At 41.0% G+C, this 24,963-nt stretch overlaps 1 protein-coding gene and 1 pseudogene across 7 annotated transcripts in view; one reads left to right on the top strand and one right to left on the bottom strand.

Annotated features, from left to right (window-relative positions):
• LOC113907511 (acyl-CoA dehydrogenase family member 10) overlaps positions 1–24,963 on the top strand; it is a 49,351-nt gene that overhangs the window by 1,045 nt on the left and 23,343 nt on the right. For 5 of the 7 annotated variants that reach the window (XM_027566759.1, XM_027566762.1, XM_027566760.1 and 2 more), the window contains exons 2-9: positions 928–1,127; positions 5,501–5,649; positions 7,068–7,262; positions 10,996–11,154; positions 11,866–12,025; positions 13,481–13,622; positions 19,611–19,679; positions 21,119–21,300. In XM_027566759.1, coding sequence (XP_027422560.1) covers positions 941–1,127; positions 5,501–5,649; positions 7,068–7,262; positions 10,996–11,154; positions 11,866–12,025; positions 13,481–13,622; positions 19,611–19,679; positions 21,119–21,300 — 1,243 coding nt within the window. In that variant the 5' untranslated portion in view covers positions 928–940. Of the gene's footprint in view, positions 1–927; positions 1,128–5,500; positions 5,650–7,067; positions 7,263–10,693; positions 10,779–10,995; positions 11,155–11,865; positions 12,026–13,480; positions 13,623–19,610; positions 19,680–21,118; positions 21,301–24,963 lie in introns of those variants that run through there. The other 2 variants (XM_027566765.1, XM_027566766.1) reach the window with 2 other exon arrangements.
• LOC113907515 lies at positions 17,226–19,581 on the bottom strand (annotated as a pseudogene).

The following is a 24,963-nucleotide window of genomic DNA, read 5'->3' as shown; positions in this document are numbered from 1 at the left end:
ACTAATTATTAACATTTTGCCACATTTATGTCTATTCATGTGAAAATGTTTATGTATCTATATATACAGGTACCTGTTGTGTGTATGTTATTTGTTTTCCCCGAACTGGTTGAAAGTAAGTTTAGAAAAGAGGCAGTGAAGATCAGGAGGTCATTGCCCTGCTCTGTAGGAGGGATGATAGTGTGGTGGCATCGCGAGTGCTAGGAGGAGGTAAGTACAGGGCACCCTGAGAGAGTACAGGAGAGACTGCTCATCTGTCTCTTCTGGTAGCCAGAAGAGGTTTCAAAGGAAGTGACAGGCAAACTACAACCTGAGGGACAATGGGCAGTTATCCAGGTAATGGATGGAAGGGAGCATTCAGTCCAGGGCAACAGCATATGCTAAGGCCTGGCCACAGGAGGAGGGCATCACGTGTTCAGTGAAGCTGCTGTGGATGTGAGTGTCGAGATCACCCAGGCTAAGGTGAAGTACAAAGGAGAGCTGCTGCCCAGAGCAAAGAAGAAGTTCTCAGAGGGCCTTTTCAGGCGGCTTAAGGAGCTGGGAGTTTATCTTGAGGACAGTGGAGAGTCACTGGAGATTTTAAATGGGGGTAGGACATGATCAAATTTGAAATTTTGAATGAGGAGGCAAGGGGACCACTTAGGAGGCTGCTGCAAAGGTCTGTGGGTGAGATCATGCAGTGGGAGTGAAGAGAGTAGATGGAGAGCTTTGGGAGGAATGACCAGTCACACCAAGCACCAGAATGGAGATGTCTTGCTGGAAGACTGAGGAGTTGTCATGGAGGGCAGAGACAGTGAGTTCAGCTCTGGTTGTGTCTGAAATGCTGGTTGGAAGTCAGAGTAGACGTGCTGGTGGCACCCTGAGTGCCAGGATGGAGGTCCACTTGGAGGCAGTGAAGGCTAATCATGTCCTGTTTCTGCTTCACAGCCTTGGCCCCAACATGTGCCTAAGGCAGCTTCTGCAGTCCTCCCAGCTCCAGCGGGCTTGGAGGGCGGCCTTCCTGAAACACGTCCAGGGCAGGCACCCGGGAGCCTGGAGATGGACACATTCTGGAGGCGGCCCCTACAGAGCAGTGATTTTTGACATGGGCGGAGTTCTGCTTCCTTCTCCAGGGAGAGTGGCTGCAGGTGAGCTCTTCATTCTCCTTCACCTTTAGAGACTGGGGTGTGTGGGGGTGGGGGAAAGGAGGTGGTGAGGGGAGATGACAGTGTGCCTCAGTGGGTGCTATTCTTGCTCTTGAATCAAATTCCAAGCAACAGTAGTGCTGCTGAGGATCTTGGGCAAGTGGTTTCACTTCTCTGAGTCAGTTTCCTCATCATTAGATTAGGGCTAATGGTCCGTACGTCTTTGGTGCTAGGAGATGGTTAAGTGAGATTATTCATGGAAAGCACTTGATTAGCAGAATGAGTGCTTGGCTCATCTGAAATTCTCAATAAATGACAAGCTGCCATTGTTATTGTCAATGTTATAGGTAGAATTTAACTACCTTTCCCAGAGAACTACTTGTGAATGCTGAAATCTGCCGCCCTCCCCGCTGTGATCACAACCTTTCCTCTTCCATCAACCTCCCTCTACACCTGCTTTTGTTACAAGACAAACCTCTAGGTTCTGATCCTTCCTTTTTCAGCCCCTTTTGGTATTACCTTTTTGTGCACTCAGTTGAACTGACTTAATTTGATTTGTTTGGCTTGAAGTGTTAGAAAACCTAACAAAACATTGACTGAAACAAGATTGAAGTTAAATGTGTTTTTTACGTGAAAGTCCAGGTGTGTGTCTTGGGCTAGTGTGTTGCTCTGTGGTATCAGGGCCCTGGGCTGTTTTCCTTGTGTTGCTCTGCTGTGAGCACACCCCATTTCCACTCTCACCTCGTGGATCAGGTTTGGCTGCTTCACTTTCTGCCATCACATGCGCATTCTAGCCAACTGCTGCTGCTGCTGCTGCTGCTAAGTCACTTCAGTCGTGTCCGACTCTGTGTGACCCCATAGACGGCAGCCCACCATGCTCCCCTGTCCCTGGGATTCTCCAGGCAAGAACACCGGAGCGGGTTGCCATTTCCTTCTCCAATGCATGAAAGTGAAAAGTGAAAGTGAAGTTGCTCAGTCGTGTCTGACCCTCAGCGACCCCATGGACTGCAGCCTTCCAGGCTCCTCCATCCATGGGATTTTCCAGGCAGAAGTACTGGAGTGGGGTGCCATTGCCTTCTCCGATTCTAGCCAACAGGAAGGACCAAACAGAGGTCTCTGTTCTTTTGACAGATTGTGGTTGCTGATTGGGCAGTTTTGTATGCTAAGTCAACCCAAGGTCAGGTTTTCTGTGCCCCTGGTTGAAAAATTACCGAGCTTTGCTAACTCGTTGGGCTATTTTTTGTTTTGTTTTGTCTTTTAGCTCAGCTGCAAGTGAGCCCTCAGGCTCTCTATTCCTCCACTGATATTCCTCTTGAACTTACTACAGGGTTGTTCCAAACTCCCCTCGGAGCCATCATATTTCTCCAGACCAAACCTTGGCAGATAGCTGAATCTCTGCTTTTACAGCGAACATAAAGATCACTTGGCAGGAATTTTCTCAACTCTTTCCAGAATACCTTGAGAAGCTATTCTCTCCTTTCCACTGCTACTGCCTCTACACATGTTATATCCCTAAATTCTCCCACCTGCTTGATCACAGCAGCCTCCTAACTGCTAATTCTACCTCTGGCCTCTGGGTTTTACACCCCTTCCACACAGCCCCTAGAACTGCCCTTCTAAAACACACATCACATCTTCTCCCTTCCCTCTCCTGCTTCAAATCCTTGACTGCCTGCAATTTTTTTCCCTTCAAGACTGGAAGCTTTACCTGGTTCCAGGGCCTCTCACAAACAGCTCTCATGTCCTTTTTTCACACTATTTGCCATGTATGCCCACATTTCAGCTACCTTCAACTACTTGATGCTCTTTAAAATTGCCAAATGTGTTTATACTCCTTTGCCTTTGCAGGTTCTGTTCCCTCTGCTTGAAGCTACCCTTCCTTCCTGCTCTCCCTTTTCAAATCCTGCTCATACTTTTATGTTATTCAGCAGTGCCCAGAATCTTTTGAGCACTTAGTAAGGCTTGTGGTTGTTATTGACTTGTGTTTTTATCTTATAATGTTTTTGCAATACCAGGATTTTCATTTTTCTTGTCATCAAAATCATCTCTGTTTTTCTTTATGGCTTGAGTGTAAAGTGTCTAGGCTAAGGAAGTCTTTCTTTCCTTGACATTCATAAAGATGTTGTATATTGTTTTGTAACTTTTAGAGGTTTTTTTTTTCTTTTCTCTCCTGATTTGGGTATTTAGTCTTTTGAGAATTCATTTTTGTAATTGTGAGAAATAGAGATTTAATTAATTTTTTTCTATTCAGAAACTCACTTATGCCAACCATATTTATTAAATAGTTGGTGCTAAAAGTATATTTAATACTTTGGATTTAAAAAAATACAAAGGCCAATTTCTTATTGTCACCTCCACCCCTTCCCCACAGTTCTAGCCTTCATTGGTTATCATTGTGAAAAATTTGTTTATCCTTCCAAAAATTCCCAATATATACACAGGAACGTGTGTGTGTGTGTGTGTGTGTGTGTGTGTGTGTGTGTGTGTGTGTGTGTATACTGTGTCTACACTGATTGGGTCATGCTATACAAACTGTTTGGGCTTCCCTGGTGACTCAGACTGTAAAGAATCTGCCTGCAATGCAGGAGACTTGGGTTCAGTCCCTGGGAGTGCTACAGTCCATGGGATTACAGAGTTGGACACAGCTGAGCGGCTAATACTCTCACTTTTCATACAAACTGTTAGATGTACCTTTCTTTTTTTCTGACCTAGTAAAATATCTTGCCAGATTTTCTATATCAGTAGGCATGGGCTTCCCAGGTAGCTCAGTGGTAAAGAATCCGCCTGCCAATGCAGGAGACTCAGGTTCAATCTCTGGGTTGGGAAGATCCTCTGGAGAAGGAAATGGCAACCGACTCCAGTATTCTTGTCTGGAGAATCCCACGGACAGAGGAGCCTGGCAGGCTACAGTCCATTGGGTTGCAAAGAGTCGGACACCACTTAGTGACTAACCAACAACAGGAGGCATAGGTCTAGTTCAGGAATTAGCAAACTTTTTCTGTCAGGGGTACTATTCAGCTCTACTATTGGAGCCAACAGCAGCCATAGCAATAGTCAACAAGTATGTGGTTGCCCAACAGTGGTATACCTAATCTTTGCTTACATTTATAAATATATCTTTGGGAGAAATTCCTGGAAGCAGAATTGCTACATCAATTGTAAATGTGCATTTAACATGTTGCACTCCATAGAGGTTGTGCTTATTTACACCCCCATCAGCAGTGTAGGAGAGAGACCCTTTCCTTGCATGCTTACCAACTCTTAAGATCCTAAAAATTGCTCTAACTTTAGTTCTAAAATTAAAGAGGTATTATTTGGATTGAGTTTTAAAAGACCTGCTGTTCTCAGAAGACATACTGAGTTGGTCCTGTTGGTGATTTCTGAAGAATGGGATTGCTTTGTCATTCAGCTTTCTTTTTTATTATACCTTTCTGTGTTGTCTGAAATATTTTCCGTGCACAGCCACTACATTAAACAAAAACTTTGTGTTAAGTATGTTATATCTTAGATATAATTATGGATGCTATATGTTTTTGCCCCATGAGCAGGTATATTATAGAAAGAGAAAACCCTCTTGTACAGGAAAAAGTATCCACTATCCCAGCATTCCCCATGTACACAATAGTAATCCATCCACTGCTTTGGCTCTTTACAGACAGAATTTTGTTATTTTTCAAAGACATCAACCTCCATTTGAATGTTTCAGTGTACCAGCTACACTGCCCTGAAGGATTACTTCAGTTTACAAAATGAAGGGTTTGTTTTGGAGCGTTGTCAGAATTTGATTTATTCCTTCATGTACTTCCATACCACGTGCCAGGACCATGTGAGTGACCTAATATATTGTTGCTGTGGTTGGTTAGTTGCTAAGTCATGTTCGACTCGTTTGAGAGCCCATGAACTGTAGCTGGCCAGGTTCCTCTGTCCATGGAATTTTCCCAGGCAAGAATACTAGAGTGGGTTGCCATTCCCTTCTCCAGGGAATCTTGCCAACCCGAGGATGAAATGCATCTCCTGCATTGGTAGGTGGATTCTTTATCTCTGAACTACCAGGGAAACCTGACCTAATACATGTGAGCCAGCTAATAAGAGACCAGGGAAGAAAATTCATAATGTAGTGTCCAGCATCATCTCAAGCTGGTGGCATGGACTGATGCTTGGCAGCAGTGTCCCCTCAGTCACACAAATTATTACTGCTGTTCCCTGGGAGCTCTAAGGCTGAGATTTTCCATTTCCTGAATTTCTCTGAATTCCCAATAGATCCCACCTGGCACCACAGTGATGCCACAGAACCTGTATGGTAATTACCCTGTTCCCCAAACTTCAGCTGTTTGTCCATATATCGTTTCACTTACCATGTATTTCACTTTTGGTAGAGTGGGAGGTACAGAATCATATCCCTTCTGGAACTATAGTGAAGGCCTTGATCTCAGGTGGCGAAAATGGGCCCTGGATGAAATTTATGAGAGCAGAGATAACAACAGAAGATTTCTTACAAGAATTTGGGAGACTTTGCTCTGAAATTGTAAGTGATAAACACACTTGAATTTCAGTATTCTTTCATCTAGAATAGTGGTTGCAACACTCATCCATTAAATTGGTTAAACTAAAATTGAAGAAGGGAAAACCTAATAACCCATTATAAGATTTTAAGTTATTTCTTCCATCCCCAGGTACTCAATTTTAACTGCACGAATGAAAAATAAAAATATTATGTATATTAGCTATTGTTTATGTGAAGCTGGAATTGTTGCATAATGGCTTTGATCAGAAAGCTTGTTTAATGCAGTGATAACATTGAGCCTTTCTCTGAACTATGCATTGTTCTAAGCTCTTTATTTATATTAACTCCCATACCTTCACAATATAATTGCCAAAATATAATTTAAAATATAGTGAAGTTCTGTGGATGGATGGTGGTTTTGGTTAGATAACAATGAATGTACTTATTGTTATCCAAAGTGGTTAAAACAGTGACTATGATGTTATGTGGTCTTACCACAATTTTAAGTAAATGAATAAATATTTATATATATATATATATATATATATATATATATATATATATAAAACATTCTGCTAAGTCATAGAAAGCCAGCCCCAAAGACTATATATTGTATGATTCCACTTACATGAAATACCCAGAACAGATAAATCTACAGAAGTAGAAAATAGAGTTGTTATTTTCTCGGACTGGGAGTATTGGGGAATCAGGGGCAGGGAGGCAGAGGAATGGGTAGTGACTGCTATTAGGTATGATGTTTCTTTTTTGTGTGACATAAATGTTCTAAAACTGATTGTCTTAAGAATTTTACACCTTTGTGAATATATTAAAAAGCACTGAATTTTACAGTTTAAATGGGCCACTTCTGTGATATTTGAATTGTCTTTCAATAAAGCTGTTGTAAAATGAGTATGTGTGTATAAAATAGCAGGCTTGCCATTGCAAATTTTGAAACATGATAAAGTAAGAGGTTTTAAAACCCACAGAGACTGAATTTAAAATTACAAAAATTGATCAGAAACTGACATTCAGTTTGTCATGCTGAAGCTGAGACAATGCAGAATCATCAAATCTCTGGGTCATTAAAAATTAAACTACATCTGCTTAATTCACTTTTAGGGTTTCATGTATCCTCTTAGAGTCTTCAGAATCTTTTTTAAATTGACAATGAATGAGTGAAATAAAGAATTCATTTAACTGGAATATTGATATAAATTTCCCCATTCCCTAACCATTATAATTCTAATTCTAAGCAACTTTTTACAACCTTATATGCAAAGTTCTGCACCAAGGCTGAAAGAGAAAATTCCTTTTGGCAGCAAGCCAGAGGCCTGGGGTAGTGACAGGAAGCCTGGAATATGTGTTTTTCTGTGTTGGTGATAAGCTGTTCTTACTCTTAATGATGGCTGGTTGTCTTCTCTCCCTACCTCCAATCTTAGTCAAAGACCTCCGTGCCCGTGGACTCCTTTTTCTCTCTGCTGACCAGTGAGCGAGTGGCGAAGCAGTTCCCAGTGATGACTGAGGCCATAACTCAGATTCGGGCTAAAGGCCTTCAGACTGCAGTCTTGAGCAATAATTTTTATCTTCCCAATGGGAAGAGCTTTTTGCCCTTGGACCGGAAACAGTTTGATGTGGTAAGCTGACAGGGATCCAGAACAATCTGAATCAAGTCTCTGTCCTTATTTTAGGATGTAGCATTAACGCTGCCTCTCATAAGGTCTTGAATGGATGGGTTTGTTTATTCACACAGTTGACTGAGTTAGGATTAGACATGATAGGTGGGAAAGAGGACTTGCAAAGTATCACTGAGCTGTGAGCAAGCTTATTTATGGGCTTTGATAACTGGGTGAAACCTCAGCTTCAGAGACTCCCTTTTATCTGAACTTGAACCTTAGTCATCAAATATCAGGGATTCCCAGGTTGCACAGTTAGTAAAGAATCTGCCTGCCAGTGCAGGAGACACAAGGGCTGCAGGTTCCATCCCTGGGTCGGGAAGAGCCCCTGGAGTAGGAAATGGCAACCCATTGCAGTATTCTTTCCTGGAAAATTTCATGGACAGAAAGCCTGACAGCCTACAGCTTACGGGGTTGAAAAGTGTTCCACACAACTGAACTCACACAACAACAACAACAGCATCAGATAACATATGTACTTTGATCAGCTCTCACCTTTTAATAGGCCCTTTGACCTTTTCAAAGACCAACCCCATTGCCCTCTATTTCTATGGCATTAATCCTTAGACCATTGCTGAGCAAACAAACTTACTGCAGGAAAGGAAGTGTCTAATATAGTTGCTACCAGTCACACACATGGCTGTTAAACACTTGAAATGTGACTAGTGGCACTGAGCAACTAAATTCTATTTCAACTGAAATGTATATCATCACATATGACTAGGGGCTGCTGTATGGGACGGTGTGTGAAGGGCTAGACTATCAAAGTACCTGAGAAGATTCTGAGTCAGGAGATGGTCTTCTGTGCCAGGATGTTACTTCTGTGAAAGACTCCCCATTTTCCTCAAAGGAAGTATATTATCATTATCCTGGGACAGATAGAAATTATTGATAGACGACTAACTTAAACTTCAGTCAGAAAACACATTCTTTCACAGCAGTGGGTATGTACCGGGCACTGGCTAGGCATGAAGGGTACTGTGTTCAATGCGACTGACACAAGTCCTGCCCTCAGGAATATGCATTCACCACATATTAGGTGGTCAGCTGCCACATGTGGCTAGTGGCTACTGTGTCAGACAGGGCAATATAGCATTTCTATCATTGTAGAAATGTCTATTGGATAGTGATATTTTAGAACATAAAATCTAATCAGAGGACTTCTCTGGCAGTCCCCTACTCTGCTTCCACTGCAGGGGGCGGGTTCGATCCCTATTCAGTGAACTAATACCCTGCATTCCATGCAGCATAGCCAAAAAAACCCCCAAAATTGGTGAAACAGACAAGCGGAAATTCAGAGTTCAAATATGGGAAATTAACCACCCAGCCTAACGCTCTCTTCACCTCCCACCTCCTCATTCATCCTTATACAAAGCCTGTCAAGATAAGAGTTCTCTTCCCTCTGTACCCTTGCCTGGCTCCTTACCCACTTTGACTCTTGGTTTCCTGGCTTGTCCACAGCACAGCCTTTCTCCAAGCATCCTCCCCTTTGGGGGCTCAGGGACCTCAGCCATATTTGGATCCTGTCTGCAGCTTGCTGTGGGCAGTAGCTCTGATTCCCTGAACCGCAGTTTCCTCACCTGTGGTTCAGAAGCAGCAATTTTCTTTCTTTAGGGTGGCTGTGTGGATTCCAGACTATAATACATACAAAGCACTTTACAGAGTGCCTGGCAGATTATTTTCAGAGATTCCTTCCCTCCAGTGCGGCAGTGGGGATTATTATCTTGATCTGGACAAACTAAGTTGGCCAGGCTCACACCGGGTCCTTCAAGTGTTTAAGGACTTGTGAGCTTCTTTAACATGATGGATTCATTTATGCAGACTTCACAGACTCTCTGGTAGGTGCTTTCAGGCAGCTTTTTCTGATGCATTTTCATATTTCAGGTCTGCAGGTGACCTGGAGTGTTGAAAATCTATTTCCTCAAGAGCAAGAGTGTACGTTTTTATCCTCTAAAGCTATGAGGAAAAATATTTATTTTGATAGAAGTAAAGCTGGGCTTCCCAAGTGGTGCTAGTGGTAAAGAACCCACCTGCCAATGCAGGAGAGATAAGAGATGTGGGTTCAATCCCTGGGTCAGGCAGATCCCCTGGAGGAGGGCATGGCAATCTACTCCAGTATTCTTGCCTGGAGAATCCCATGGACAGAGGAGCCTGGCAGGCTACAGTCCATGGGGTCACAAAGAGTTGGACATGACTGAAGTAACTTAGCTTGCATGCAAAGCTAATATAACCATTCCTGTGATCCCCATCATCTTTGGAGGCTGTTCCTAAACTTTTCAATATTATAGGATTCTGTTTCTGCTGAGGTGAATGTGGCTTTTAAATTTTGGTCCTCTAATTTAAGTAAAAATGTTTCCATTATATTTTATTGCCAAAGAACATGTGATCTAAGATTTACCATTCTAGCAGTTTTTAACTATATAGCAGAAGAATATTAGGTGTATTCACATTCTCGGGAAACAGAACCCCAGAAATTTTTTATCTTGCAAAACAGAATATAAGGAAAAGGCCAGGGGTCTTACCAGTTTAAATCTCAAGAATGTTTTCCCTTCTCCAGATACAATCACCTGAGAGGAGGTGTCTGCTTGCCAGACGTGGCCCAGATCCCCAGGCTTTGCTCCCCTCTCACCTCTTGTCCCGGCTGTCCAGGTGTGCTGCTTTCCTGTCACGTCATGCCTTCATTGGTGTCTGAAACACCTGGGTTCTCCACCGCCCACTGTTGATGTTTTCTTCAGAAGGAATTTCTCTGTTGTATTTTAGCTCATTCAGGTCCTTAGGAGACCAGGAAGAATAAGTAAGAGTAAGTTACTCAACATTTATTTACCTGAAAGGGCAGTTCTCCTCCAGCCTTGAACAGTGGGAATTTGGAGGAGAGGGAGGGGCCCTCAGATTTGTCCTTGATCTTGGAGAGCAAGGGTCAATTCAGGAGTGAGTGAGGGATTTAGTTCTATTCTTAGGACAGACCCAGAGAGTATTGGTTACAGGCCTCTATGGCTGTTTTAGACCTACTCACAGGAGATTAAGCCCTGGGGTCAGTGTCAGAGGACTTCTGGGGGTTGCTGGATCAGAGGTAGCCTGACACTGAGACAGCTTTTCAGGGTTCTCCTGAACCTTCAGATGCGCCCCACCAGTTCTGGACTAGATAGAGTTTGAGTCAAGGCTCTCAGGATAGAGGAGGCTTTTTGCATGAAACCTGTCTTTGCCACTGACTGTATCTCTGGTGTCAGTCCTCCTGTCTAGGTTGAATATAGCTCTTTGTTTTTTCACTTCTGAAATATGGATATTAAAGTCATGTTTCTTTCACAACAGTAAATACTACCTTTCTTTCTGAAAACATGGTGAAATACTTACACTAAAACTGATATGTGCAGCTTTTCTTCTGTTCCATGCAGCCACAATACCTAACATGAGCAGAATGCTGTGTCATTTTGGAATACCTTCCAGTTTCACTAAGTTTCCCAGCTACTGTTATGATGGGTAAGATGGCTATCAGTGTTTCCAATTTCCTGATGAGTATATCCAAATCACTCCACTTAAAAAAGCAACATCATTTTATATTATGACATTCTTAAGTTACTTGTTATGACAAATCTCCACTGTCCCACTGGTCTTCTTTTCAAAAAAACATACCAGGGTATAACATGGGAACACCACTTTTAGGGATGTTCATCTCTCCTTCCTGCCTTTCCCTCAGGTCGTGGAATCCTGCCTGGAAGGTGTCTGCAAGCCAGATCCCAGGATGTATAAGCTGTGCTTGGAGCGGCTTGGCCGGCAGCCTTCTGAGTCCATCTTTCTTGATGATCTTGGACCAAATCTAAAAGCAGCTGCCGGCCTTGGCATTCACACCATTAAGGTAATGGTCACTGTTTTTTGAACCCCTTTGTGCTTCAGGCACTAGTGTAAGTATTTCTGTGCAGTCCTCTTACACTCAGAGTTGGAGTTGCCTCTGGTGGTTTTTGCCCTTGCTGCCACAGTCTTTTTTTTTTTTTTAAGTATGAGGTCTAGTTGACTAGCAGCTTGTATTTTCAGTAGGAAGTAAGAAGGCATTTTGAGAAAAGAGTTACACAGGGAGGTGAATGGCAGGCTTAAGACATTTTGGGTGGCAGTCCTGCTGGCCTGTTGATGCTGTTCAACTACCAGCCACTTGGACCACCTCAGTGCTTTGAAACAGGAGAAGCCATGTGTGTGTGTATTGAGGGAGGGGGTGGTGGTCTCTGTTCAGCTTTCTACGTTTAGGTTTTCATTATTAGCTGATGGGCCTATAGGGGCAGAATGGATACTCTAGTACAATATTTTGCTCTCCTGGTACAAGGGAGTATTAATGAACTTTTAACTGGCACTCTCTCCAGCAGATAAAAGAGTTTAATGTGGTTAGGAATTAAATGGGGTAGGAAAGTCATTCTGAGGCTTTTTCATGAGCTGATTATGCTGGCTCCAAAGTCCTTGCTTAGAGAACTGGCTTTTGTTTATATTTCCCTCTAAAAATGTACCCTCTTAGAGAACAGGTAGGAGGAGAGGTCAGGGTTGTCTGGGGATCCATGCTCAATATTCTCTTTGAAACCAGGTCGATGACCCAGAGACTGCAGTAAAGGAATTGGAAACTCTTTTGGGATTTCCATTGAGAATGGCTGTTCCAAACACTCGCCCTGTGAGAAAGACAATGGAAATTCCCAAAGACGCTTTGGAGAAGTACCTCAAAGACTTACTGGGGATCCAACCCACAGGTAGTTAAGTGTCTGCATTTCGGTAGAGGCTAGGCTTTCAGTCTGGCTCTCACTTTCTCTTCTAGTGGAATAGGCTGGAGATAAAGATGCCGTGTGGTGAGGAAAATAGCCAGGTGGCCCTGCAGACCCAGGTGCTGCTCTGTTTTGCTTGGGAAGAAGCACTGACCTCCTTTTCTGTGGGTCCCCAGAGTGTACTTGGCTCTTGTCCCACGTGAGACCATGGCGTGGCAGCAGTCACCTGCAAACAGCTGACCCAGGGGAGAAGAACTTGCAGTATGTGCCTAGGGTGTTTGGGTCTTTCTCATATTTTTGAGATGACAGCCTGTTTTGTGAAGATGACTTAAAAAGTCTCATGAGTTTAAAATGAGACAATTTGTCTTCATCTTTCAAAGGTCCCTCTCTTCTTTTTCATATTCCACCCTCAGAAAAACAGGTGCTTCAGTACCTTTTTTTTAAAAAAAAAAATTATTATAGTTTCATGATCCTTTGAAGAAATTTCTACCTGGTGATAAAGTTTGATCCTTGAAAGTACTCTTTGTATGCAGCTTCATGTGAGGATTTTTTTCCCTTGATGGATTGTTGTAGAGCCTTTACAAAGTTGAGGGAGCCTTTCTGACCAGACCAGGCAACTCAGGCAAACTCCCACTGCCTGTTCTTCTGATCAAGTGAAATGAATCTTATGTGTCAAATTCATCTCACTGGGAAGACCAGGGTTAATTAGGCTGTTTCTTTTTGTTGCTGTTTTGTTTTGGCTTTATGGCTGTGGGATCTTAGTTTCCCCTCTGGTAGCCCCTGCAATGGAAGTGCTGTGCTGTGCTGTGCTTAGTCGCTCAGTCATGTTGGACTCTGTGTGACCCCATGGCCTGTAGCCCACCAGGCTCCTCTGTCCACGGGGATTTTTCAGGCAAGAATAATGGAGCAGAAGTGCAGAGTCCCTATATAAACTATTTCTGCAAGGGAGCCTCACAGTTTAGCTTGATGGAATGGGAAATTGCATCTCCTGAAAGCAGGCCTCTGCATAGCTGCTTTCAGCTGTCACGCTAGTATCAGGTGTGATGTGCCCAAGCTTGGGGTGAGGGACACGCAAGGGCACCTTTTGTCCTTGGCTTAAAGCATTCCAGTTAGCAAGATGGGTTGCCATGACTGTGCTTGTGGTTGATAAACAGAACTATAAAGCTTTTTTCATGGAGCAGAAATAGGCAGGAAGGACAAAACTGGACACCTGCACAAAGTGAAAATTGTGATGTAAATTCAGTGGCCTTTGCTACATTATAGTGTGACATTGGAGGTTTGACCCAGTCATGTCTGGTACCCAGGGAGGAGATGCTTTCCTTACAGTGCATTCCAGATCAGGATGCTCTTTGCCCATGTGCAGTACTCATTAGAAAGAAAGAGTCTCTGTCCACATCTGTCCTCCAGAGCTGGTTTGAGTTTTCCTTCCTTTCAAACTTACAGGCCCATTGGAACTCCTTCAGTTTGATCATGGGCAGTCAAATCCCACCTACTACGTCAAGCTGGCTAACCATCAGCTGGTTCTGAGGAAGAAACCCCCTGGGACACTCCTTCCATCCGCGCATGCAGTAGAGAGGGAGTTCAGGTAAATTCTCAGGGTGAGAGTTGTGCTCGCTGTCCCCAGCCTCCTCAGCCCAGCCCCTGGCTGGCAGGTCAGCACCCCGTCATAGTGCCTTGAGACATTTAAAATTATAAGTATGATGCTCCATAATTATTTCAGATAAGAACATGTCACCTGATTTTAGGAACTGGTTTTCTCTATCTTGTTTGGACTTCCCTGGTGCCTCAGACAGTAAAGCGTCTGTGTACAATGCGGGAGACCTGGGTGCGATCCCTGGGTCGGGAAGATTCCCTGGAGAAGGAAATGGCAACCCACTCCAGTACTCTTGCCTGGAAAATCCCATGGACGGAGGAGCTTGGTACAGGCTACTGTCCACGGGGTCGCAAAGAGTCGGGTACGACTGAGTGAGTTCACTTTCACTCTCTTTTCTCTATCTAAACTTGTAGGAAACAAGACTTTTTGAGATTCTACTAAGTGGGGCTATTGCCCAAAGAGTTGAGTTGATAGTTGTTGAAACTATCCATGAGTTGATAGTTGTTAAAACCTGGGATTCCTTATGTGAATCTTCTTACTTCTGTATATGTTTGATATTTTTCATAGTAAGATGTTTAAAACAATAAATGTGTTATAACCCATCCCAAGTAAAATCTCTTGCTTCACAAATAGGAAAATTTAAACATAGTAGGTTGAAGCTTCCCTGGTGGTCCAGTGGACAAGAAGGGAACACTGGTTAGGGGACACCAGTTCGATCCCTGGTCTGGGCAGATCCCACGTGCCTCGAAGCAACTAACCCTGGGGCCACAGCTACTGAGGCTACTCTCTGGAGCCCAGGAGCTGCAACTGCAGAAGCCTGAGCACTCTAGAGCCAGTGCTCCATAAGGGAAGCCCCCGCAATGAGAAGCCCACATGCACACCACCCTAAAGAGTAGCACCCACTCTCTGCAACTAGAGAAAGCCTGTGCACAGCAATGGAGACCCAGCACAGACAAAATAAATAAATATTAAACAAAACAAAATAAAACATAGTAGGTTGAAAAACCTAGCTTCAAACCCTTGGACAGCGAGTGACAGCGTGATGACTGGGCTCCAGAGTGGAGCTTCCTCTCCCAGAAGACTCTCTCTGCCTCCTCCTCCACCTCCTTCCAGCCTGTCATGTTCTCCAGAAGGAAGGTTGCAGCAAGTAGTCAGGAAAATGTGATTTTAGCTCTTGGCCTCTTTCTCATTATTGACTGTCTCCTCTGACTTTTTGGTTCCTTGTGTCTGACTCTCTATATTACAGCTACTGATGACTGACATTTATGAAGCCTTCGGGGTTCATTTGTGAAGCCCACAGAAGTCCACTAGCTATTTGTGAGCGTTTATATTTATATATGTGCCCATGTGATAGTGTGTGCTTACAGAAGAGAAACCCTGAAATGTGAAGCTACCACTATGTATGCCTTCTGCCTGGGGACTCTCTCCAACTTCCCAGTGTTCTGAGGAATTCTGGACTGTTCGAAGGACATCCAAAAATCCAAAATGCACAGAATTTCCATTTTAGTAAAGGAATAAAATGTGCACTTGAAGATGAAACATGTATCTGCTTATAAAATGCCAAATCAAATTTGGAAAGCTGGGAAAACGCTATAACACAATTTGTAAAAACCTCAGGGTAGTCATATTTTTATACCTAATAATTCCAATAGAGGATCTCTCTTTAAAAAATAGTTCTAAATAGGGAGAAAACCTTTATGCATTAATATGCTGACTGCAGTGTCATTTATAATAAAAAAATGGAAATAACCTATAGCTGCAGTAATCAAGAAATGATTTTGCAAACCTTGGTATTTCTATTTGTTGGAACAAAAATATAATAGCTAATACTTACTGAGTGTTCATTATGTGTCAGGCACTATAATACATGCTTTGAATGTATTATTAATTCAGATAATTCTCAGCAACCCCCTGATATGGTCCTATTATGACCCCCGTTTTATAGAAAAATGAAGCTTAAAAAAACTGAGCAACATGCCTAGTGATATATAACTAGTATGTGGGGGATGGAGCCTGGCTTCACACCCAGAGGTAGTAGGATTCCATAGCCCAGTCTTAATGATTATACTGTGATTGCTGTCAATAAAAGGATGCCTGTAATAAAATGTATATGATAAAATCTTAATGTAGCAAAAACAGATACAAACTATGTATGTCTTAACTGGTTTTTTTTATTTTTTGTAAAGACTTATACATTGAAACATTAGGAGAAGGCAGTGGCACCCCACTCCAGTAATCTTGCCTGGAAAAACCCATAGACTTCGTTACATGTTTCATAAAATTTACCAGTAAACTCATCTGGGCCTGGAGTTTTTTTAGGAAAAGGTTTTTGCTTATGGGTTCAATTCAATAAATATTGGATTATTTGGGTCTTTTATTTCAACTTACCTTAGCTTTGGAAGTTGTAATTTCCAAGGAATTTGTCCATTTATATTTTAAAATATATAAAATTGTTATATATAAAGTTAGATATGTCCATTTCATATGAACAATTAAATTTATTGTTCAAAATATTCCCTTACTGTCCTTTTACTGTATGTAGGATTTCTAGTAATGTTGTCTCTTTATGATTCCTGCAATTGACTGATAATTTGTATTTTCTCTCTCTCTTTCATCAGTCTACTTAAGGATTTATCATTGTGTTGACGAGTACAAATACTTAGTTTTATTAATTTTTCTGTTTATTTTCTATTTCATTTAGTTTTCCTCTGAGCTTTGTTCCTTTCCATCTGCTTACTGTGGATATATTTTTATCTTCTTAGCTATAACCTTACATTTTGTAAATGTAAATGATTTACATTTTCCTTCTTTTCTAACATGAGCTTTCAAAGTTATGAATCACTTTCTAAGCTCATCTGCATCCCACAAGTTTTGACATGTATTATTATTATTATTTTTACAGTTTGAAATGTTTTTTAATGTTCCTTTAATTCCATTAAGGTCTTGGAAATACTAAGATTTTGATACTTGGAAACTTATCAGGACTTATTTTATGGACCATTACATGATAAGGCTTGGTGACTGTACTGTGTGCACTCATAAAGAATGTATATCCTGGGGATGTTGTGCAAGTGTTATAGAACTGTCCATCAGATCAAGTTGGTTGGTAGTGTTGTTCTTATCTTACTACTTCTAGTTAGTCTGATAAAGTCAGTTAATGATAAAGGCATTCTGCAGTCTCAGTTATGATTGTCAGTTTGTCCATTTCTAGCTTTAATAATGAAATTTTTACTTTAGGTATTGTAAAGCTCTGTTATTAGGCACATACACATTTATTTTTTATTTATTTTTTAATTGAAGCATATTTGATTTAACGTTATGTTTAATTTCTGCTATATACCAGAGTGACTCAGTCATACATATATGTATTGTTTTTCATATTCTTTTCCATTGTGGTTTGTCACAGGATATTGAATAGAGTTCCCTGTGCTGCACAGTAGAACCTTGTTATTTAAGGCACATACACATTTATGATTATAATATCTTCCTGGTGAATTAACTCTTGTATTGTTCTGAAATGTCCCTCTTTATCTCTAGTAGTTCTCTTTGTCTTAAGTCTCTTCTTCTGATATTAATATAGTTACACTAGCTTTCTTTTTTTTTTGGCAATCCAAATTTATTGAACTACTGATGCTAAGTTATACAAAATTGCACCACTTTAATTAAGGCTTTTAGTTTACATTTGGCCACCTCAAAAGTAGTTGTAACATTAGGTTGGTCAGTTTAAATACTGTGGCTCCCTGTTGGATAGACACACAATCTTTACACCCAAACGTTAATGCATACAAAGCAACAAGGCGTTGTTAAATAAAACAGCAATAGTTACTGCAACTTAGGCCTTGTGACCAATTACACATGATTAAAATTACTCCCCACATTCACATCCACAGTACTCTTCCACCGTTTAACATCTCAACCAAAACGTTACACATGGGAAACAATCACTAACAGGCAAAAATACTAAACCTGTGTATTTGGTATTGCAGATACACTTATGCAGGAGCAAGCAGCGGGTTCACAGTGAGAATCTACAGCTGCAGAAGCCTGAAAATGATTTACAAAAATTGTTAAATCATTAAAAAATTGTTTGCAAATATACACTTCTTGTTGTAGACCCCCACTGTACACACAACTATAAACATTGTTCCCTATGTAAACAAAAAAGGAAACATATAATAAAAGATTTGAAAAGTCTGGACATTTCCTTCCCAACAGATATTAAAGGCAACGTCTTTAATCTAAGACATTATACTGAAAGGACTATCATATTTTAAAGACAAGATCACTGTCTCCACAGGTTTTTTAAAAATTAAAAAAACTATATAGCTGTGTTAATCAAAGCACTTATTTGTACAACACAATGATAATGACCTTGAATTTCTTAAAAAAAAATTATAATAAGCTACAAGTATCAAAGAAGCAAAGTTATCTGGAGTAGTCTATATAGCTCCTCTTTGGACTTTCTTTTATTATGCCAAAATAGTGGTGCTTTTAGGATTTACATTATTGTGCTCTCCAATACAAAGTATGGGGTGTGTTAAAGTATACAGTACACCATTTTCATACATGTACAACATTGGTGGATGAAAAATGTCTCTTAGCAGTAATACTGGATTGTAGCCTCTGGTTTTACCAGCTGCATACTCTAGGACTATTATATAAGTAAAAATCTCTCTGTGATACTGGAAAGTGATTAGAATGTGCAAACTGATGTAGTAGTTTTCATCCGCCTCTTAAAGGGTACCACCACAGAAAGTCCATTTAAGATGTTGGTAGGTTTAACAAAGTTGGAATGCTGGCACTGTTGAATTGGGCAACAGTTCTTCAGACCTGGCTCAGAGCTACAATGCATTTAGTATAGTAAAGCAGCTGACATGACGACTTTTTGCGGGCCTTCCCAGGCACTGGCGTTTTTCTGTTAATTTGTCGCACTAGGTCATAAAAGATCTCATTAACATTTATTTTTGATTTTGCAGAGGATTCTAAGAATGCACAGTTATTCCACTGTCTTGCTAGATTTTGACCTTGTTCCTTTCCTACAACTCTTTCATCTTCCAAGTCACACTTATTACCAACCAGAATCATTGGAACATCATGCGTGTCTTTAACTCGAAGAATCTGTTCTCTCAGATCTTGTAAATCATTAAATGTGGACTGTGCTGTGATGGAATAAACTAACGCAAAGAAAGCCTTGTCCATTTTTCATGTACAAATCCCTCATTGCTGTGAATTGTTCCATTCCTGCAGTATCCAAGATTTCAAGCATACACTGCTGTGCATCTACTTCAACTTGCTTTCTATAAGAATCTTCTATCGTAGGATCATATTTTTCAACAAAAATTCCTTGAACAAACTGTATAGTCAGAGCAGATTTTCCAGTGCCTCCTGAGCCAAGAATGACTAGCTTATACTCATGCATGGTGCAAACCTGTAAAAGCTAGTACCTCTTGTGCTGTCACTGGGTGCCCGCAGCCAGTGTCACCTCATGCTCCCTCCGAGTCGCTGCTCCCAGCACCACGGCGGTCCTGCCGCTACCGCTGCTGCTGCTGCTGCTGCCTCCGCCACCACTCCAGCTGGTTTACACGCCTGACTCTCCATTAGCTTTCTTATATTCACCAATTTCATGGAACTTCCCTTTCCATCCTTTCATATTTTATTTATTTTTCTATGTTTTTATATTTAAAGCATATTAAGTCTCGCTTTTGTATCCAGTAGGACAATTTTTGTCTTTTAATTAGAATGCTTACACTATTTAATGTAATTATCAATATATTTGACTCAGGTCTATGATTTTCCTATAAGATCTTTGTTCCATTTCTCTTTTGTTCTCCTTGACTTTTTGTCTTCTTGGGTCAATTGAAATTTTTAAATTTTAGCATTCCATTTTGATTTTTGCATGTACCATTTTAAAATCAAAGAATAATTTCAAGAAAATCTGATCACCTTATTCAGCAGTGTCTCTCATCTTTGTTCTGCCAGGATAATGAAAGCCCTTGGAAATGCTGGAGTCCCTGTCCCCAAAGTTCTTGACCTTTGTGAAGACTCAAGGTAATGTTCAGATTTATTTTTTCCACTGTATATTCAAGCTACAGAAAAGTCCATATATTCACTCAAATTCTAGTTTGCTAGAGTAAAGACAAGTAAAATTTGAGTAGAAAAGAGATTTTATAGCAACCTCCCCTAAAGAGGTTTAAGTTATCCTGAAAGATAAATGCCTGCTTTCGTGAGAATTGGTAGGAAGCATCTTTCCTAACATTTAAAGAGCATACGTCCATCTAGCTTCATGTTGTTTGTTTTAATTAATTTTTTTATTGTGGGCTTTCTAAACTGTTTTTGAATTGCATTATAATATACTTTCTGAGTCTCTTTTTTCCTGATTTTTTAATTATGAAAAATTTGAAACATGCACAGAAGTTGAAAGAAGAAAAAAACAGTACAGTGAGCACCCATTTACACTGCATCTAGATGAAAACATTGGTTGACGTTTTGCCACATTTGCTTTCCATGTATATGTGTATATATATATATGTATGTGTGTATATGTAAGTGTATGATATAGATAAAATATTTTTATGAAAATAGTTAATAATTATATAAACATTTTCTAATTTACTGTTTTGATCAATAATTATATAATTGTTTTATAAGTAAGTAAGTATATTTCATATGTATGTAATTATTATTCATTGAACCTTTTGAAGTAAGTTGCAGACAGCATATATCTCCTAAGAATAAAGACATTTTCTTTCATAACTCCAGCAGCAGTATTATACTTAAACTAAAAATAATTTAAATTTTCAAGTCAGGATGAATATTTATAACAGAATTTTCAAAACAACTTTTCAGAGTACTAAACTGATTTCTAGTAGTGACAAAAAGATTGATTAATGACATTTTGGTGTGTCACCTTAATACTTTGGGGTGTTTTGTATACCATTCATTTCAGTGAATAATGATGAAAATAACATCAACAAAAAGAAGGGGTATTTATCAAACCCTCATGGAACCAGACACATATGCCAGGCATTCCCTGTATATTGCTCCCTTAATTCTTATAGCTATTCTTTGAAGCTTTATAGATTGAGTAAAAACAATGCTCAGAGAGGTTTAATATGTTCCTCAGGATCACAATTCTAGGAAGGGCAGAGGTGGGACTTAAGCCTGGTTCTGTGTGACTCCAGACCTGACCCCCCACCCCTTGACCCAACATGCTGCTTTCCTATATTATCACAATCCCATTCCGAGTAGATTCCAAAGAGAAGAGAGGCATGCTGGCAAGGAAGTGTAGACAGGGATGTTTATGTGTGGCTTTGTTTGGGGAAGGAGTACTTCTAACTTCCACTTATATGCAGAGGAAAAAGGAAGTTTCCAGTACTCTGGGTCTGGACTCCCACCCAGCACTTAGAGCTTACACACAGGACAGAGCAGTGCCCTAACAGCCTGCCACATCACAGGCCACTGAAACACCCTGTTTGTGTCCCTCCCAGTGTTGTCGGTACCCCTTTCTATCTGATGGAATACTGCCCAGGCCGCATCTACAAAGACCCCTCTCTGCCAGGCTTGGAGCCCAGCCAGAGGCGGGCCATCTACACTGCCATGAACAGAGTCTTGTGCAAGATTCACAGTGTGGACCTCAAGGCTGCGGGCCTGGAAGACTATGGGAAACACGGTGAGCACGGGGCCCCTTGTCTTCTGTGCTGATGTTTCCTCACTGGTCCTCTGCTTTCATAATTTCTATTGTGCCAGGGTTTTAAGGCAGCATTGGTAAATATGAGGTGGGCTTGTTAGCGTCCTACTTGGAAATCCACTTTCATTTTAGTGGAGGTGTTGTTTACCTAGATGTTTTGTCCTGAGATAAATCTATCCATGGACTATAGAATCTCTTTTCCCTGCAAATTTTATCTCACTGTATTCTTTTTTCTGATACCGACTGGCTTAAAGTACTTAAGATATGTATTTTCTTCTCCATTTTTTACCATTTCCTCTAAATATTCTTTTCAACAGAGGTAAATTTTTTTAAAATGCCATTGTACCAAGGTATTTGTATAATTTGTTGCTGCTCTTTTCTTTCTTTTTTTTTAATTGTCTGAGAGCTCCAGTTGTTACTCATCCTTGTAAGCACTTTGTGTTGTCGGGATTTCCCTTTTCCTTTTTTTTGGAAGTCAGTTGTATTGAAAGGTAGCATTTTATGAATTTTGACAAATGCACACAGTTTTATAACCACCATCACAACTGTCTCCGTGCTTTTGCATGCAGATACTTTAGCATGAACCAAAGAGTTTCACTTTTCCCTGCAGCATTCAAAATTATCTGACTCTCAATGCATTCCTGACCATGGTTAAAAAGAATCTCAGTAAGCTATATTTTGTTCTTTCTCTGCTTTTAACTAAAGCATGCCTATTCCTCTAGGACTGTATCAAATGCTGCAGTATGTAGCCAATGTACATCAACTTCCTGACATATTTTTACCAAATTTCCTAAAATTCTATCACTCTGTAGGCACATGATGTAAGGCCTCAAAACTAACCCTTTGAGAAACTTTGCTACCACATAGCAGGCTTGCTGACTTCCCAGTCACAATAGAGGGAGTTCTCTACCCTTTCCACTTGTAGCCAGATCTGTATCAAATGCTAACTTTTGAACAGAATTACCAATTTAGTGGGGTTCCCCGTCTTGGTGGTCTCACTGGAAGATATTTATAATAATTTATTTGTTGTCTATCCAAAATTTTGAACTGTGGTGTTGGAGATGACTCTTGAGAATCCCTTGGACTACAAGAAGATCCAACCAGTCCATCCTAAGGGAGATCAGTCCTGGGTGTTCATTGGAAGGACTGATGTTGGAGCTGAAACTCCAACACTTTGGCCTCCTGATGCAAAGAGCTGACTCATTTGAAAAGACCCTGATCCTGGGAAAGATTGAGGGCAAGAGGAGAAGGGGACGACAGAGGATGAGATGGTTGGATGGCATCACCGACTCAATTGACATGAGTTTGGGTAAACTCCAGGAGTTGGTGATGGACAGGGAGGCCTGGTGTGCTGCGGTTCGTGGGGTTGCAAAGAGTCAGACACGACTGAACGACTGAACTGAACTGATCCAAAATTTCACTTAACTGAGCATCTTCTATTTCATCTGGAGCCCTAGTTACTAGTAAAAGGGCCAGTAGGCAAAGACAACAGATGTTGCCTATATTGATCTGTTGTTTCAGGATGGAAAGAGCCCTGGAACAGAAGTTAGGTGCTGATTTGTGGGGTGACCTTGGGCAGGCCCCATTACTTTATCATAGTTTTCTCAAGAATAGAGGTTGAGTGAAAAAGCCCTGCCCTGCCCGTCTCACAGCATTGATATGAAAAGCAAGAGATGGCACCTGTTCCAGTGCTGTGAATGGACAAAGTCTGTCACATGAAGCAGTGGGCAGTGTGACATCCCATTGCACGGTGAAGAGAGAACAGTTTAAGGAGGGCTCTTCTATGCGCTGAGTGGATCCTTTGCCTTTTACAGTGGATTGTTCTGATATACTTTCCACTGACGTATTAGGTTGACAAAGAGACGAAGCAGAAATCTGGTCTGATTTTATATAATTCAGGGTCAGGCTCCTGGGCCGCTGGCTATGTCTTGAGGCTTATTACATAAAGCAGCTTCCTCAGATTTTACAATCACTGGTCCAGCTACAGGGCCATCAGATATTCTTTTCAAGTATCCTGTAATTTCTTAAGTTATGTTAGGAATCCAGCTGCTGGGCAGGGCACAGGCTGTGTATAGCTAATATACCATTTGTGTACAATTGGTACATTTAAATAAAATTAATTTATTTGCACACTTGAAGAATATCCCCAAGAGGATGCCTAAGAAATTGGTCACGTGGTTTGCCTTTGGGGAGAAAGGGCTGAGTGGCTGGGCAGGGGATTGGGGATTTATTGTACACATTTTTGTCACTTTAATTTTGAACCAGGTGAATATATAATTTATTGAAGAGAACAAATATAAATTTGTAAGGCAAAAAAAGCACATAAACATGATTTCTGATGAAAAGGAACTTTTGACAAAGATCCCTTAGGTCCAATCTAGTTATCATAAAGAAACTTTCCACCAAGAATCTGTAGAGAGCAAAATTCCCTTTTCTCATCCCAGAGGGCAGGCTGCTTTGGGGAGGAAGGGTGTTTGTGCCTTGGCAGGCCTGCTCGAGGCCAGTGGCCAGCAGAGCAGAAACACAGGGATAGCTGTACCTGCTTCCCATGAGAAGAGAGTGTGCACAGCGCTGGGGTGGTGTGTGCATGGGGGGTGGGGGGACATCCTAAATCCACGTAGGATATTAACCTGAGGGGCTCCTTCCACCAAGGTTCAGCTCCTGGAGGCTTTAGTATTTGATTTCTTAGGATAATTTTCAAACTTACAGAAACATTCAGTAGTGCTGTGAATAACTATATGCCCTGACTGATTTTAAGAATGACTAACTTTTGCCATATTTATTTATCTCTTTCTGTATTTATCTATCTGCATGATTAAGAGACCCTGACACTTGACTCCTAAGTGCTTCAGTATGCATTTCCTAATAATAACAACATCCCCCAGCACCATTATCACATCCAAGAAAATTTACCATTTTCTCAGACTATCTAAGACCCAGTCCATATTCGATTTCCTCATTATTCCTCTTGTATCTTTTATAAGTGAGGTGTTTTGGTTTGTTTTCCAAATCAGGATCTGATTGAGGCGTCTAAAACAACCCCCTCACCAATTTTTTTAAATGAGTTTTTAAAGGTACCAGGTAAGTGTATTATAGATTTATTTTGATTATGGTTTCATTTACTGCTGACTTCTACTTCCTATAATTCTGAAAACTGAAAGTTAGTTCTCAAGGCTTGATTTGTTCTGGGTTGAATTCCTGTGGGTTTTGATCACGCCTCTTACAGCTCTGCTGGATCATACTAATGACAGGTGAATGGATGCTCCAAGTGTGCAGCTGACTCCACGGAAGGAGCCCAGTCTCTCTTTCCTTGTCCTCAAGCTCCTGGGAAACATTTTTCTCTCAGATGAGGGGTGAGGGCTTGACTTAGAGCATGGACCTGGTATGTTGTTTATTATTAATAGTGACAATAATTGTCATTTGACAGCAATGACAGTGACAGTAATAATGGCCCTTATTCATTGAGCAGCCTTCTGTGTTCGGCATGTTATGTATGGATTTCACTTGTCCTTCACAATGGTCCTGGGGAATATAGGTATCAGTACACCGATTGTACGGATGAAGCAATGGAGGCTTAGAAAGGTTAAATCATTTGAAAAGCTTAACTGTGAGACAGGTAACTCCAGAACTCACTTGTAGCCTATG

Source organism: Bos indicus x Bos taurus, chromosome 17, assembly GCF_003369695.1.
Source record: "Bos indicus x Bos taurus breed Angus x Brahman F1 hybrid chromosome 17, Bos_hybrid_MaternalHap_v2.0, whole genome shotgun sequence".
NCBI classification, from domain to species: domain Eukaryota; kingdom Metazoa; phylum Chordata; class Mammalia; order Artiodactyla; family Bovidae; genus Bos; species Bos indicus x Bos taurus.
Note: the sequence above shows the minus strand (reverse complement) of the source record. Positions and strands in the feature narration are given on the sequence as shown.